Below are 12,918 nucleotides of genomic sequence, written 5' to 3'. Positions count from 1 at the left end.
AAATATTGTTCTTTTAGTTTCATACTCAATTTTGTTGCCATTTTGAAAATTTTGCTCAACTCTTTTGCCTTTTTGACTCTAAACTCCTAATTAAAAGTGGAGAAATTCTAACCATCCCATCATAATAAATAATTCCTCATGTCACAATGTATTTGCTTGTCTTACCCAACATGAAGATCTAATGACCATCTAAAATACTTCTATAGTTTTAATTTGTAAAATGCTCTGAAAAATAAGTGTTTTTAATATTCTCTTTTCATCTTAAAATGTTTGTTGTGTTTTTTATTTATGTCTTAAAAAACATTATTTCAGCAATATGCTTTGATTATTTTATTTATGTATTTAGATATAATTTCTTACCAATGAGCATATATTCTATTTGTGTTATAAATGAAGTTTTTGTAGTCTTAAAGATAAAATGAAAAAAATAATTAATTTTATCTTAAACTTTTTTGAGATATCTATTTTCAGTAAGGATTACAAATGTTTGAAATTACAGGAATATAGTATAAGTTTGTCCTTAATACTCTCTTTTCACTTTCACTTGTCAACACTCAAATTTTTCACTTTTACTTGTAATTTTTTTTACATATCAACAAATTACAGTTATTTTTTTTCAAAATTACTCTCAACATTAATTACTTATTAAACAATCATTGTCAAGATTTAAAATTATATACCAATTAATATAAGTATTATGATAAAATACTCATATTAATCTTTATTTATTAAGAGATGTGCAAAATAGAAAGTGGACGAGTAAAAATAAATAGATAGAGTATCAATTGAAATTAAAGAGTAAGAACATTGGTTAGAAGATGAATAGAGAAACTTCACATAATTGGAATTAATGTTACATTAATCTGCCTTCTAAAATTCTTAATCATTACATCTGATAAAATCAAATTTTCTAGCTACTCATCAATTACTGCACATGCCAGATTTATAGTCTTCATAGCTCTAGCACCACAACTGTTTAAACAAGAGACATGAAGCAATCAGATTGATGAATTAATGGAAGTCCAATAATCATATACTAAAATCACAAAAAAGAGCTAATTATAAGGGTTAAAGAGTCTTACATTCAGAATCAGTGGTAATCCAGTTCAATTTAGGGCAGTGATCTATGTGAATTGGAGTTGAGTTTACAGAAGCAAAGTTGATTTGAATGGATTGTTCATGATTCTTTGTTGTTGATGAATTAGGCATTGACATAGCTGAGTAAGCTGTGGAGCAACTTTCAGCATCCCATCTAAAGCTAATTTTGGGGGAATCACTACTTAGTTGACCATCATCTGCAACTGCTTTCAATGTTGCCCTGTTGCTGAAGTTGAATACCTGCAATTACACACCATGTAAATCACCACTAATTTCCTAGTAAATGTTCATATTATGATTACAGTGGCGGAATCAGAATTTTTTTTATAAATAGTGTCAAAATATAAAGAAATAAATTCAAATAGAAGTCAAGGTCTGTCAATATGTAATATATAGAGAAGTATTGAAAATACCCCTAAATTCATTGTGAATTGTTAGTTTCATCTCCGGACTATACATTGACAACCTTAAAAACACTATTTACTTGACTAACTGAACTTAAATGCACTCCGATCTTGTAACATGAGTGAAATACACTCCTAATTCTCGCTAAATTAGTGGAGTTTTCAACACTTCTCTCGATATGCTCCTACAAGAGTTTGAAACCACTTGCTATGTCATGTGGCAAATCATGAGTGTGTATCTAAGTTTAGTACTTAATCAAGTAGATGAGTGTTTTTAAGACTTTCAATAGTTCGAATATGAAACTAATAATCTACGCCAAGTTCAAGAGTGTTTTCAATACTTCTTTCTAATATATATATAATGTAATTTTACAATAAACGGTTCAGTTAATACCCCTCAAGTACATGCGGATCATGACTATATATATATAGGTTGATTTCTCTAATAATTTCTTCTGACTATTGGTTGAATAACTATATGAGAAATGAACTCTATAAATATCTATATAGTTATTGAAAGATAAAAATAGAAGTAAAAATGTTCACCTTTCTGGTTATGTATCTTGTTCCCTTATCAGTTTTTGCAGCAGCAGCCCATCTTAGTAACTCTTTCATCTTAGAGATGCTCATCTTAGCTTTATCTCCCTTAGTTTTTTCTTTCTTTTCTCCACCATCTTTATTAACATTTGTCGAATCATGTGTAATTGGCAAAATTTGTGTAATATTTCCTACATGATTTCCAGTTACTGTTGAATCTGCTTTGTGAGTGACTTTAAGGTTCTCTTTTTTCATCTTCATACAATATTCAAATTGTTGGCTCCTATGATAACTTCCTACTCCCCTTAACTGAATTGTGCTGTAAAAATACTCTTTTCCAATATCCTTCCTGCACAATATACTATTGAATAACTCAAAGTTCTTGCTTTTCCCACGACAGATCCCAAACAACACAATCTCTTTCGATTTCGCCTTTTTATCTGAAAAAAAAAACAGAGTTAACAAACAAAAAAACAGAGTTTAACTTCTATAAAGTATATATATATATACCAAGAGTTGTTTGTACTATCAGATCGCTTATAAGGTAATTACGAGACTTACCATTGACAGTTTGTTTGTTGCTTATAGAAGTAGTAGTCTCATTTGTAGTCTTGAAGAGCCTTTGAATAAGTGTCTGACATAATATATTTGAACAAAGTTAGTATATTTTTTATGTATATATAATGGACGAAATTGGATATTCTGATGAGAAAAATAATAAGAAAGCTAGGTCACCTGCATGTTATGGTGGAATATATTTTAATTACTTTACTATAAAGAAAGTGTGTTTGAGACAAGATTTGTAGTCAAATGGACAACGCAGAAGAAATCTATCTGTGCTGTCTCTAATGTACCAAAGATTCCTGTTTTTGGTTATAATATAAAGTTTTAATAGAATATGATGACAAAAATGTGGTAATAAGACACGAGCAGAATCTGAGACAACCAGGAAATGAAATGAGGGATAGTTGGCTTGTTAATATTCTAGGAACAATAAGAGACTTTATATTTATAATATATAATTAAGTGGATTGCTCATGTGGTTGTTACTAATAAGTAGATCTTGAAAAAGTGATTAAGAGGTACTAATTAGAGGTTAGATGAATTTGGTGGCAACTATTTTCACCATACACATGTAGGGCTTCTAGTGCTTCCTTGGATGACCTTCAATATGTGGGGCCCTATTGGCTTCTCTTAAACTTAAAAAAAAAGAAAAAAAGAATCGAACTTTTATTAATAAAGTGAAAATTCAGAAAGTTAAAGGACAATATATAAATAGTGTGCTAAGCGCCGACTATGTACGGGATTTAGGAAAGATACATACTATATATGGTCTACTATAGTATTGTATCAAGTAGTTTCGTAGGAAAGATACATGCTATATACAATTCCTATGAAACTACTTGGTCCACTTTCGTTTTGATTGATCTGACTCTAGCTAAGAAGATAAAATTTTATGAGATATAGCATAAGTCGTAGAAACAAAAGTAAAATTAAGACTAAATAACTCAAAAGTAGCATTAAAAGTAGATTTCTCTTCAACAATGTTTTCTTTCAAGGTAAGAAGAAATTGAATTTGCCTCAGAGGATTGAACTTCCGGTTCACAAGATGTAGGTCTTATAATCATGAATGGATTTAGAGCCTATTTGGATCGACCGACTTAAAAGTCTAAGTTATTTTTAACTTTTGAGAGTGTTTGACAAAGTTAAAAGTTAAAAGTAGATACTCCCCTGCTTTTTAATTTATTTTAACTTAAAAATTACTTAAGTTAAAATTTTTAAAAACTAGTTTTTATTTTTATAATTTTTAGGTTAAGCCAAACAAGCTCTTATTGTTGTAATTGTACTAAGCCCAAAGTGGAAAGCTTTGAAGCATGGGGACGTGTCAAAACTGTGGAGGCCAGGTCCAATTATTGGGCAAAAAAAGTGTTTTTTTGTTCAGATTAATTGCAAGTAAATCAACATGGAGATTTGGAAGTTGCGATACAAATCTGATAAATCTTGGTGAGTAGTTGAGAGAGTGTAAACCAATCTTGAAAAAGATTCGGCAGCTTTTTACAGAAAATATTTTTTAGTTTATTTACGTTTGCTTGGTCAAAATATTTTGAATTTATTTTTAGAAAAACTTCCTCAAAAATATATGAAGAAATGACTTCTCTAATAAAAAAAAAGGATAAGTTTCATAAGTAACATTTTAAGCTCATTATCTCTTCCTCACTCATCCAATGTCACTGAATTCTATCCATTGACCATCCCACCCACGAACCGACACTCCTATCCCCATAAATCTTGGTGATTTGTTGGAGTTGGAGGATATAAAATTAAATTTGTTACATATGGTTAGAGATAGGCAAATAGGAGCTTATTGGATAATATCTCTTCCATATTTTATTAATGATATTTGGAGAAAAAGTGAATTTCTAAAAATTGAAGATTCTCTCTAAAAGAGTTTTGTTTAGGCCGGAGATTTTCCTCCTCAATTGTTTTTTTATATTAGTTTTCTCATATAAACCAATTTCTCAAACTATATTAAAATACACTATTTTTTTAGTATAGTTTTCTTTGTTATTTGATTTGTCATCGTGAAGATTTATAATTATTAGCTTTCGGACAACCCCATGATTATTTCAATCCTAACAGTAATGAAGTTAAATCTAAATGCAGATTAGTTGAATTCATCCAACAAATTAATATACATTGCATAAGGAATAAGGAATGCATTAGCATCTGAATTAACTAATTAAATTATGGATGTGCATGTGATGGAGGACATTACTCCCCCTCTTTAAAATCAGTATATACATCCAACAATATTACTATATTATCCTTTGAAATATTAGATTTAATGGTTTGAGTATTGTATTAGATATTAAATAATATTTAATAGCAATGGTAACATAGACACAAAAAAAAAAAAAAATTATCTCTTGATTTTCTAAATTAGACTATTGTTAAATAACTATTTTTAGTCGAACTAGACAAGTAAAAATGAACGTACCTGCATAAATGTCTTAGTTCAAAAAAGCGAAAAACAAGGACATAAATTTTGTAGGCACACACATGGGAGAGAGAATATTATTCTCACAAGTTCTAGGAAAGCACCTCTCAATTTCAAGCATATGCTATCACAAATAGTTTGCGGTGAATAAAAGTAATACTTGTAAGGCCAATATTTGGTTGTGTCATGTGTACTAGCTTCCACAACCTTTCTTTCTCACTTATGCTCAGATTTCTTGCTAAGTCATATTCCAACAAAGAGAATAATTGAATGTAGATCTACTAATAATTATGGCACATCACTTTCCCTTGTATGTTGGTGTTTGGTGACTCATATAACCCTTAATACATGATGCCTAAGTTTTGTCTAACATAGGGAGATCAAGGAAGTGGAAGAGGAAGGGTGACAATAAGAATTGAGCTTAGTAGGTCAAATGGACGGCTTCAATTGAATTTGAATGAGTTAAAATGGAATGTATCTGTTCATAATGAAAAAGGGTCATATTTGTTAAACTCTCAGAAAAAAAGTTTTATTTATGAGATAATTTTAAATATATACAATAATGTAATTAGTTAACAACAAATATAGTCATATTTTTGTTTACATAAAAAATACTCCAAAGTCATAGTTAGTATATAATGTTTAAACATTATGATATACTAAAAAACTGAATATAGCTTACCTATACATGAACTATACTGACTATACATTTTGATATAGTTACAAATATTTTTCAATTTTTTTTTTTTTTTAATTTTCTTTTAAACGGAGTGGGGGGGGGGGGGTGGGGGGATGGGGTAGGGGTGGAGGTGTCATAAAAATGAAATTTTTGACAATTGAAATATTTTTCAAAAACAATTTTTAAAAGAAAATAAATTGGTGGGGGTTGCCTGGGAGGGGGGAGGTGGCGTAAAAAATGAATTTTTTTAAATTTGAAATATTTTCCAAAAAGGTAGAAGTGGGGTGGGGGGTGGGAGATGGGAGATGGGAGATGGCGTAAAAAATGAAAAAAAAATTAAATCTGAAATATTTTTCAAAAACAAGGGGTAGGGGTCGGGTGAGGTAAGAAAAAATTGAAATAATTTTTAAAAATATTTTTAATTTTTTTATTTTTTATTTGGGGGGGGGGGGGGAGGGGGTAGTTTGGAGATTGGTTTGGAGGTAGGAGTTAAAAAATATTTAAAATTTTAAAAATAAGAAAATTTAAAAGTTTTAATTTGTTTTTGATGGGGAGGGTCGGGTATGGGGTAGGGTAAGAAAAATAATTGAAGGATGAGGTAGCGTTTTGAAAAATCTTTTGCTCAATTTTTGAATGGAAGTCATTTTCTTTAAATTTAAGGAAAATGAGTTGATTCAGAAAACATTTAAGTCAACCAGACATGGGAAAGCTGGAAAACATACTAAACACACCCTAAATGTTTTGAAAAATGTTTTCCAAATCAACTTAGTTTCATCAAATTTAAGGAAAATAACTTTCCTTAAAAAAGAAAGGAAAACATTCTCCAAACCATCCCCTAGACCCCATCCCCCACCAAATCAAAAAGATCAAAATTTTAAAATTTTATTTTTGAAAAATACTTCAAATTTTTAAAGTTTTACTTTTTCTTACTCCACCCTACCCTGATCACCCATACCCCCCTCCCCCTACAAATTTTATCTTAAAAGTTTGTTTTTTGAAAAATATTTCAAATTTTAAATTTTTTCATTTTTTTACTCCATCCCTACCTCGACCAACCCCCCATTTTTTTTTGTTTTTTGAAAAATATATCAAATATTAAAAAAAAATCATTTTTACCCCGATCCTATTCCGACCCTCCTACCAGCCCCTCCCCTACACCTGCCAAAATTGATTTTTTTTTTAAAAATTATTTTTGAATAATATTTTAAATTATAAAATTTTCATTTTTTTACTCACCCCTACCCAACCCCCCCAAATAAAATTGAAAGTTTGTGTTTGAATATTATTTCAAATTTTCATTTTTTTCCCACCCCTACCAACCCCCCCCCCCCAACAAAAAAAAAATCATTTAAAAGTTTGTTTTGAAAAATATTTTCGAGGTGGTGGGGTCAGGGTTGGGTGTCGGGGGTCAGGTCCTAGGTCGAATGTCGGGATCGGATTTCGGATCAATTGTCGAGGTCTTGTCTAGGTTCGAGTGTCGAGGTAGGGGTCGTGTCCCAGTTCAACTATCGTGTCTCCGGTCAGAAGTCGGGGCCAGTTCCTAGGTAAGATTCCAGATCAATCGTCGGAGTCGTATCCTAGTTCAAGTGCCGGGATCAGGTCCTGGGTCGATTATCGTGATTGGTTTCCGAATCAAAAACTATTTTCCTAAGAAATATTTTTTACTCTCTAGCCAAAAGTAAAAGATATTTTCTGGAAAAAGTTTTTCCATTCACCAACCAAACACTAAAAAATATTTTCTACTCACTAACCAAACATGAGAAAATAAGTTAGGAAAATATTTTCCTTCATACCAAACACACCCTAAGGCTAAATGTTTTCGCACTCCCCTCAAGTTGGAGGGTGTAAAAGTACTTCAAGCTTGCTAAAAAAAATCTTCTTTATCCTACCATAAAGCTTTAAGGATGAAAGCTTACCATCTAACATATTCCCAAGTTGTGATACTCTCTCAGACCCGATTGGATTTTGAGAATCAAACAAGTTAATTTGCAAATTGAAATAATATTTATTATCAAATATATATAGTAGCGGAGTCAAAAACAATTATTAAAAAAGTCAAAATATAAATAAGTAAACACATGATAAAATCAAGGCAAATATATATATATACCAAATATGCAGGAAAGTACACCAATCAACAATAATTTCAAATTTCTTTTAGCTTGTTTCATTTAACGTGATCCTATTTTCATTTGTAGTGGTCCTATTTTCATTTTTGGTGGTCCTATTTTGTGGACATATGTTAAACATGTTCATATCTAACAGAAACCAAAAATTGTTTCCACCATCGGTAGCTCTTCGGAGTTCACGAGAGACAGAAGGCTAATAAGCAAGCGAATCACTTATGATAATACTCATGAGAAGGATTTACAAATAACAAAATTAAAATACTTGGGTGAGTAAATATGACAGAGTTAGAATTTAGGGTTTATTGATTTTGAACTAATAGCAAATCTATTATATTTCCAATAAAATATTTTATATATATATTCAATGCATATTCTAATATGAATACAAAGTCAAAGCAAAAACTAATAGGATCCTTAAAGATGATTGCTCTGAATAATAAACATCCAAACTTAGGATGTACGCTATTAACTAGTGGAATGCGAAAGGTAAGGTTCATGATCGACTGCATACTACATTGCCTTCCAATTGCTATATGTTGGGAAATTTGAAAAAATAGATGTAATGCCAGATTTGATGATAAAAGGATGTCATCTTGGTACATTATTCAGCAAGTTAACAACCTCATCTCTTTGATACTTAAAAATCAATTTCCCGAGTTAACTCTCCCTAATTATATTCTTGGATTGGAAAATGTTAAAAGATAGATAATTAGGTGAAACCAATCATTCATTCTAAGGTTGTTTTTTGGATTAAACCTTCTCTTTATTTGAAGAAGAAGAAGAATAAATTCACTATTGATGTCCACTGACTACTATGAGCCTTTTTTGGTGATTAGCAATTGGTATATAGTATCCAACTACTTAATTAGATGAGTCTCATACCATCAGTAGCAATGATACTCACCAGAATACTTTTTTTGTTGTTGTACTGATCAAATGTCTTTAAAGGTTAATTTTATCAACCTTCACAATGTTATTGAGGTTAATTAAGGTTTATGTCCTCCTCCGTGTAATTAATAATTATGGTAAATATATAGGTTAGGAGTCTTGCCTAAACTCCTCCATCAGTTAGATGGACCTTTGAAAAAAAAAAAAAGCCATAGCTATTGAGGCCTATTTATTGCCTTGCTATTTATGGAGTATAAAATAATGTTTCTTTCATCCCATTTTTTGTGTGTAATGACCCTCGTGGATGAAACTAATAATTCACATATAGTTTAGGGATGTTTTATGCTTAGTTTGTCAAGTAGAACGATGTTTTCAAGATTGACATTAGTTCGGAGATGAAACTAATAATTAAGGTTGTTTTATATACTTCTCTCTAATTTCAATATATAAAAATGATCTTTTCAGATTTTTCTTGTATTATTATTAAAATTTCTTATATGTAAAAATAACATAAAATTAAAAAATGTAATGGAGAATCTCCATTCAACTAGTGACAGAACTACCGTTGTTCAAAAGGGCGTCAATTGAAACTCTTTGATTGAAAGTCTCACCACTCAATGACTTTCAATCTTCGATATACTTCCATTATATTGAACACTACTCAATAGTTGCAATATGTTAAACTCACAAAGACTCATATATAAAAATAGAATACCAAGAATATCTATCTAGGAATATTAAAGCACTAGAATTTTATTTTTATTCAATAGAGAACAATTACATAATTTAGAAAAGGGATTACATCCACAAAATCAATTATTTAGATACATACTTTTGTGGCAATGCTTCTTCTTAAGCTTTCTTTAGAGCAGTATTGCCACCAATGCAATATTCTCACTACAGCTTGTCATGCAATTTTCAAACTTCTCAATATCTGCAAAATTAATGAGTAATAATTAGGACTAAGGAGTATTGTTGGACAGAGGGAGTATATATTAATATTAAAATACAACTGTGTATTTAGCAAGAGTACAAGGAGTGTTTGTTACTATACCATAATTCGTTACGAGAAATTTGTAACAATGGCCCAGAGAACATCCAACATTACAAATGTGATTTCCGATTTCAGCATGGGTGACCCTGGGCAGTGGCTAGGGCATTCTTGAGTGCAGTAATAGTTTCCCTGGCACGACTTAATACAATCTGGGTAACATATGAAATAGTCTTCAAGGGTCACAGCATTATTTTGTGCAAACAAAAGCATTGCAAGGAATAAAAACAATACAACTTTCAATGCCATAATTAATTTGCACTTTTAATAGGATACTTGTTATTTGCATGATGTGAAAAGAAAAGGACCTCACACAAAACTATTTATAAAGGAAACATATATTATAATACTCCCCCCGTTTAAAAAAAAAATGTCTTAGTTTGACTTGGAACGGAATTTAAGAAAAGAAAGAAGATTTTTTAATCTTGTGGTTCTAAATTAAAGTTATGTCAAATGTACCAAAATGTCCTTTAATCTTGTGACTTTAAATATGCCATGTGAAAAGTTGAAGTTAAATTGTTGCCAAACAAGAAAAGGGATCATTCTTTTTGAAACAGACTAATAGTTCAGTTTGTCATCCATATCCTTATACTTCATGGAGTTTTATCCATACACCTGAACTTGTTCAAAATTAATATATTTTCTTCATAAATCTTTTTTATTGAACTATATTAAAAGTCCTTATATTTAAGACTTTAAAATCAATTACAAATTTGTTAACTTATAACAATCCTTTCTTTATTAAACTAACTATAATTATCCATCACTTCAACTAATGGTACAGAAAATATATTAAAGATAGTGAATTTGTTTTGCATTAATACATTCAATTCAGGAATTGAAAGTATTTTGAAATGGCTTATCATATGTCGTTTGAAGCTAATATTTCTAGCTATAAAACAATGTGTACAAAATTTGAATGGTTGAAATTGATCTTCTGCGGTGCTACAGAGGAGTGAATAATAGGTACAACAGTTTAATTTGATTGTATTTTTCATCCAAAAATCCACACAACTTAATTAGATTATAAAATAAAAATATGTACTCTTTTCATCTCAATTTATGTAACATTTTTTAATTATCGATAGATAATTTGACTAATTTTGGAATTTAATAAATTGGGTTAGATCAACTCAATATTTTAAAATTTAAATTGATATTTCAAAGGGATAATTCCAGAGACCTCCCTTCAGGTTTTACTATGTAACACTCATAATTAATTAATTTATATTTATTTTAAATAGGCTTAAAGAATGGCTACAAAAAAAAATCAAAATAAGGGAGATATACGTAATATCATAAGACACAGAGGAGGTGAGAGTTATAGAGTGAAACCTCAAGGGAGGTTCTAATGACCCTGAAGGTCATAATTGGAAATTTTTGGAAATTACCACCCCTTCCAATAGTTGTCCCGAGTCATGTTTGGTAGTTTACGAATTTGGTTTAGAAATCAGATAATAAAAATTGTGATTTTTGGAAGTTTTAGAGTTTTGAAGACCTTAAGTTGTGAAAAGTGGTTTTTTGTCAACAACGAGAGCTACGAGTCTTGGAATGAGACTCTGTTAGTTCCATCAACTCGAAAATGCAGAATTTGGTCTACGAATGTTGTCGTTTTCAGTTTCAAGGTCTTTATATGTATTTGAGATATTGAGTTGGAAGTTTACGTGTATTTAGGCCAAGAGTTGACTTTGGTCAACTTTCGGAGTTTGGATGCTCGAATTGGAATTCCGACGACACCATTGCATTCGAGTGAAATTGATTTTAGGCCTATGTGAGGTCTTGGCCGAATTTTCAGAGGTACTGGGAGAAGTTTGGTATTTTTTGAGTGAAATTTAGTTTATTGCGAATTTAACGGGTTTTGGGTAAATGAGACCTTGAATCTATATTCTAATGGCTACATTGAGTCTGGAATGTTGAATTTAGTGGGGAAGCATATCTGGTTTGTGTGCATGAGATTCTGAACGAATCTCAAGGTACTTTCACTGAATGTTTTTGTGCTTTGGTGTTTGTTGTACCTATCATCTGGTGCCTCCTTTGCATTCGCGGGCTTGGTTGCATTTGCAAAGGGTTGCGTGTTGCGGCCTCCGCGTTTGCAAAACTTTCACCACAATCGTGGGGGGTTGAGGGTACTGACCTTCGCGTTCGCGAAGGCTTGGGAGCGATTGCAAAGGGTTGAAGTGTAGACCATCGCATTAGGAGAGTTGAGGCCGCGTTCACGAAGGGTTAGCTCGTGTGGTCTGCGATTATGGAAGGGAAACTGGGTTAGCGGAGACCAGTTTACCTGGCATTTTAATGACTTTAAAAATCGGGGTTTCTTTCCCATTTCATGATTTTTTGACTTTGAGAACTCTTGGGAGGTGATTTTAAAGAGAAGATTCTTCAAGTTAATCTGTTAGGTGAGTGATTTTAATATTAAACCCTTCATTACCCATTTACTTCTTCATTATTTTAGCATCAAATCATAATTTGAACTGAAGTTTTTAGGGCCTTTTTCATTAAGTTATGTTTTGAACAAATTGGAGTTTCAAGAATGGTTTCAATTCATTTTTACTTATGAATCCCAAATGCATTGATTATTTTGATTTTATACAAAATTCCAGATTTAATCCTAGCCCTCATGAATGATTTTTAGGTCGATTTGTACCCAATTTTCAAAATCAGCTTTATAGGTGTTGTTGTTCATGTTTTCTTATTGAGATTCTTTATTTGATTAGATTGTGTGGGATCAGAGACTTACAAAAAAGGGAAGGCCCAAGTACCAAGTTGATTTTACTTTCTTTTATGGCTTTCCAAACCGGTGAACAAGTTTTGTTACAAGTGTTACCAATGAAGGGAGTCATGAGGTTTGACAAGAAGGACAAACTTATCCCTCATTACATTAGTCCATTTGAGGTTTTGATACTGTGGGGCCAGTGGCTTACAGGTTAGCACTGTCACCCAACTTGTCTGGGGTTCATCCAATTTTTCATGTGTCTATACTGAAAAAGTACCATGGGGATGGAGATTATATCATCAAGTGGGATTCGATAGTATTGGATAAGGACTTGCAGTATGAAGAGGAACCTATTGTGATTCTTGTTTGGGTTGTTTAGAAGCTGAGAACCAAAGTGATCAAATCAGTGAAGTTTAGTAGA

General features: G+C 31.3%; 1 protein-coding gene across 1 annotated transcript; it reads right to left on the bottom strand.

Moving 5' to 3' along the window:
- Positions 1-807: 807 nt before the first annotated feature.
- Positions 808-3,012, bottom strand: LOC125825417 (uncharacterized). The gene is made up of 5 exons (XM_049504759.1): positions 2,775-3,012; positions 2,601-2,673; positions 2,049-2,479; positions 1,083-1,338; positions 808-972 (listed from the first exon to the last, which is right to left on the bottom strand). The coding sequence occupies exons 1-5, from the start codon at positions 2,778-2,780 to the stop codon at positions 953-955; spliced, it is 786 nt and encodes a 261-aa protein (XP_049360716.1). The 5' UTR covers positions 2,781-3,012; the 3' UTR covers positions 808-952.
- Positions 3,013-12,918: the final 9,906 nt, after the last annotated feature.

This window comes from Solanum verrucosum, unplaced genomic scaffold (genome assembly GCF_900185275.1).
Source record: "Solanum verrucosum unplaced genomic scaffold, falcon-dt-bn FXZP01000101.1, whole genome shotgun sequence".
NCBI classification, from domain to species: Eukaryota; Viridiplantae; Streptophyta; class Magnoliopsida; order Solanales; family Solanaceae; genus Solanum; species Solanum verrucosum.
This window is presented reverse-complemented; position numbering and strand designations above follow the sequence as displayed.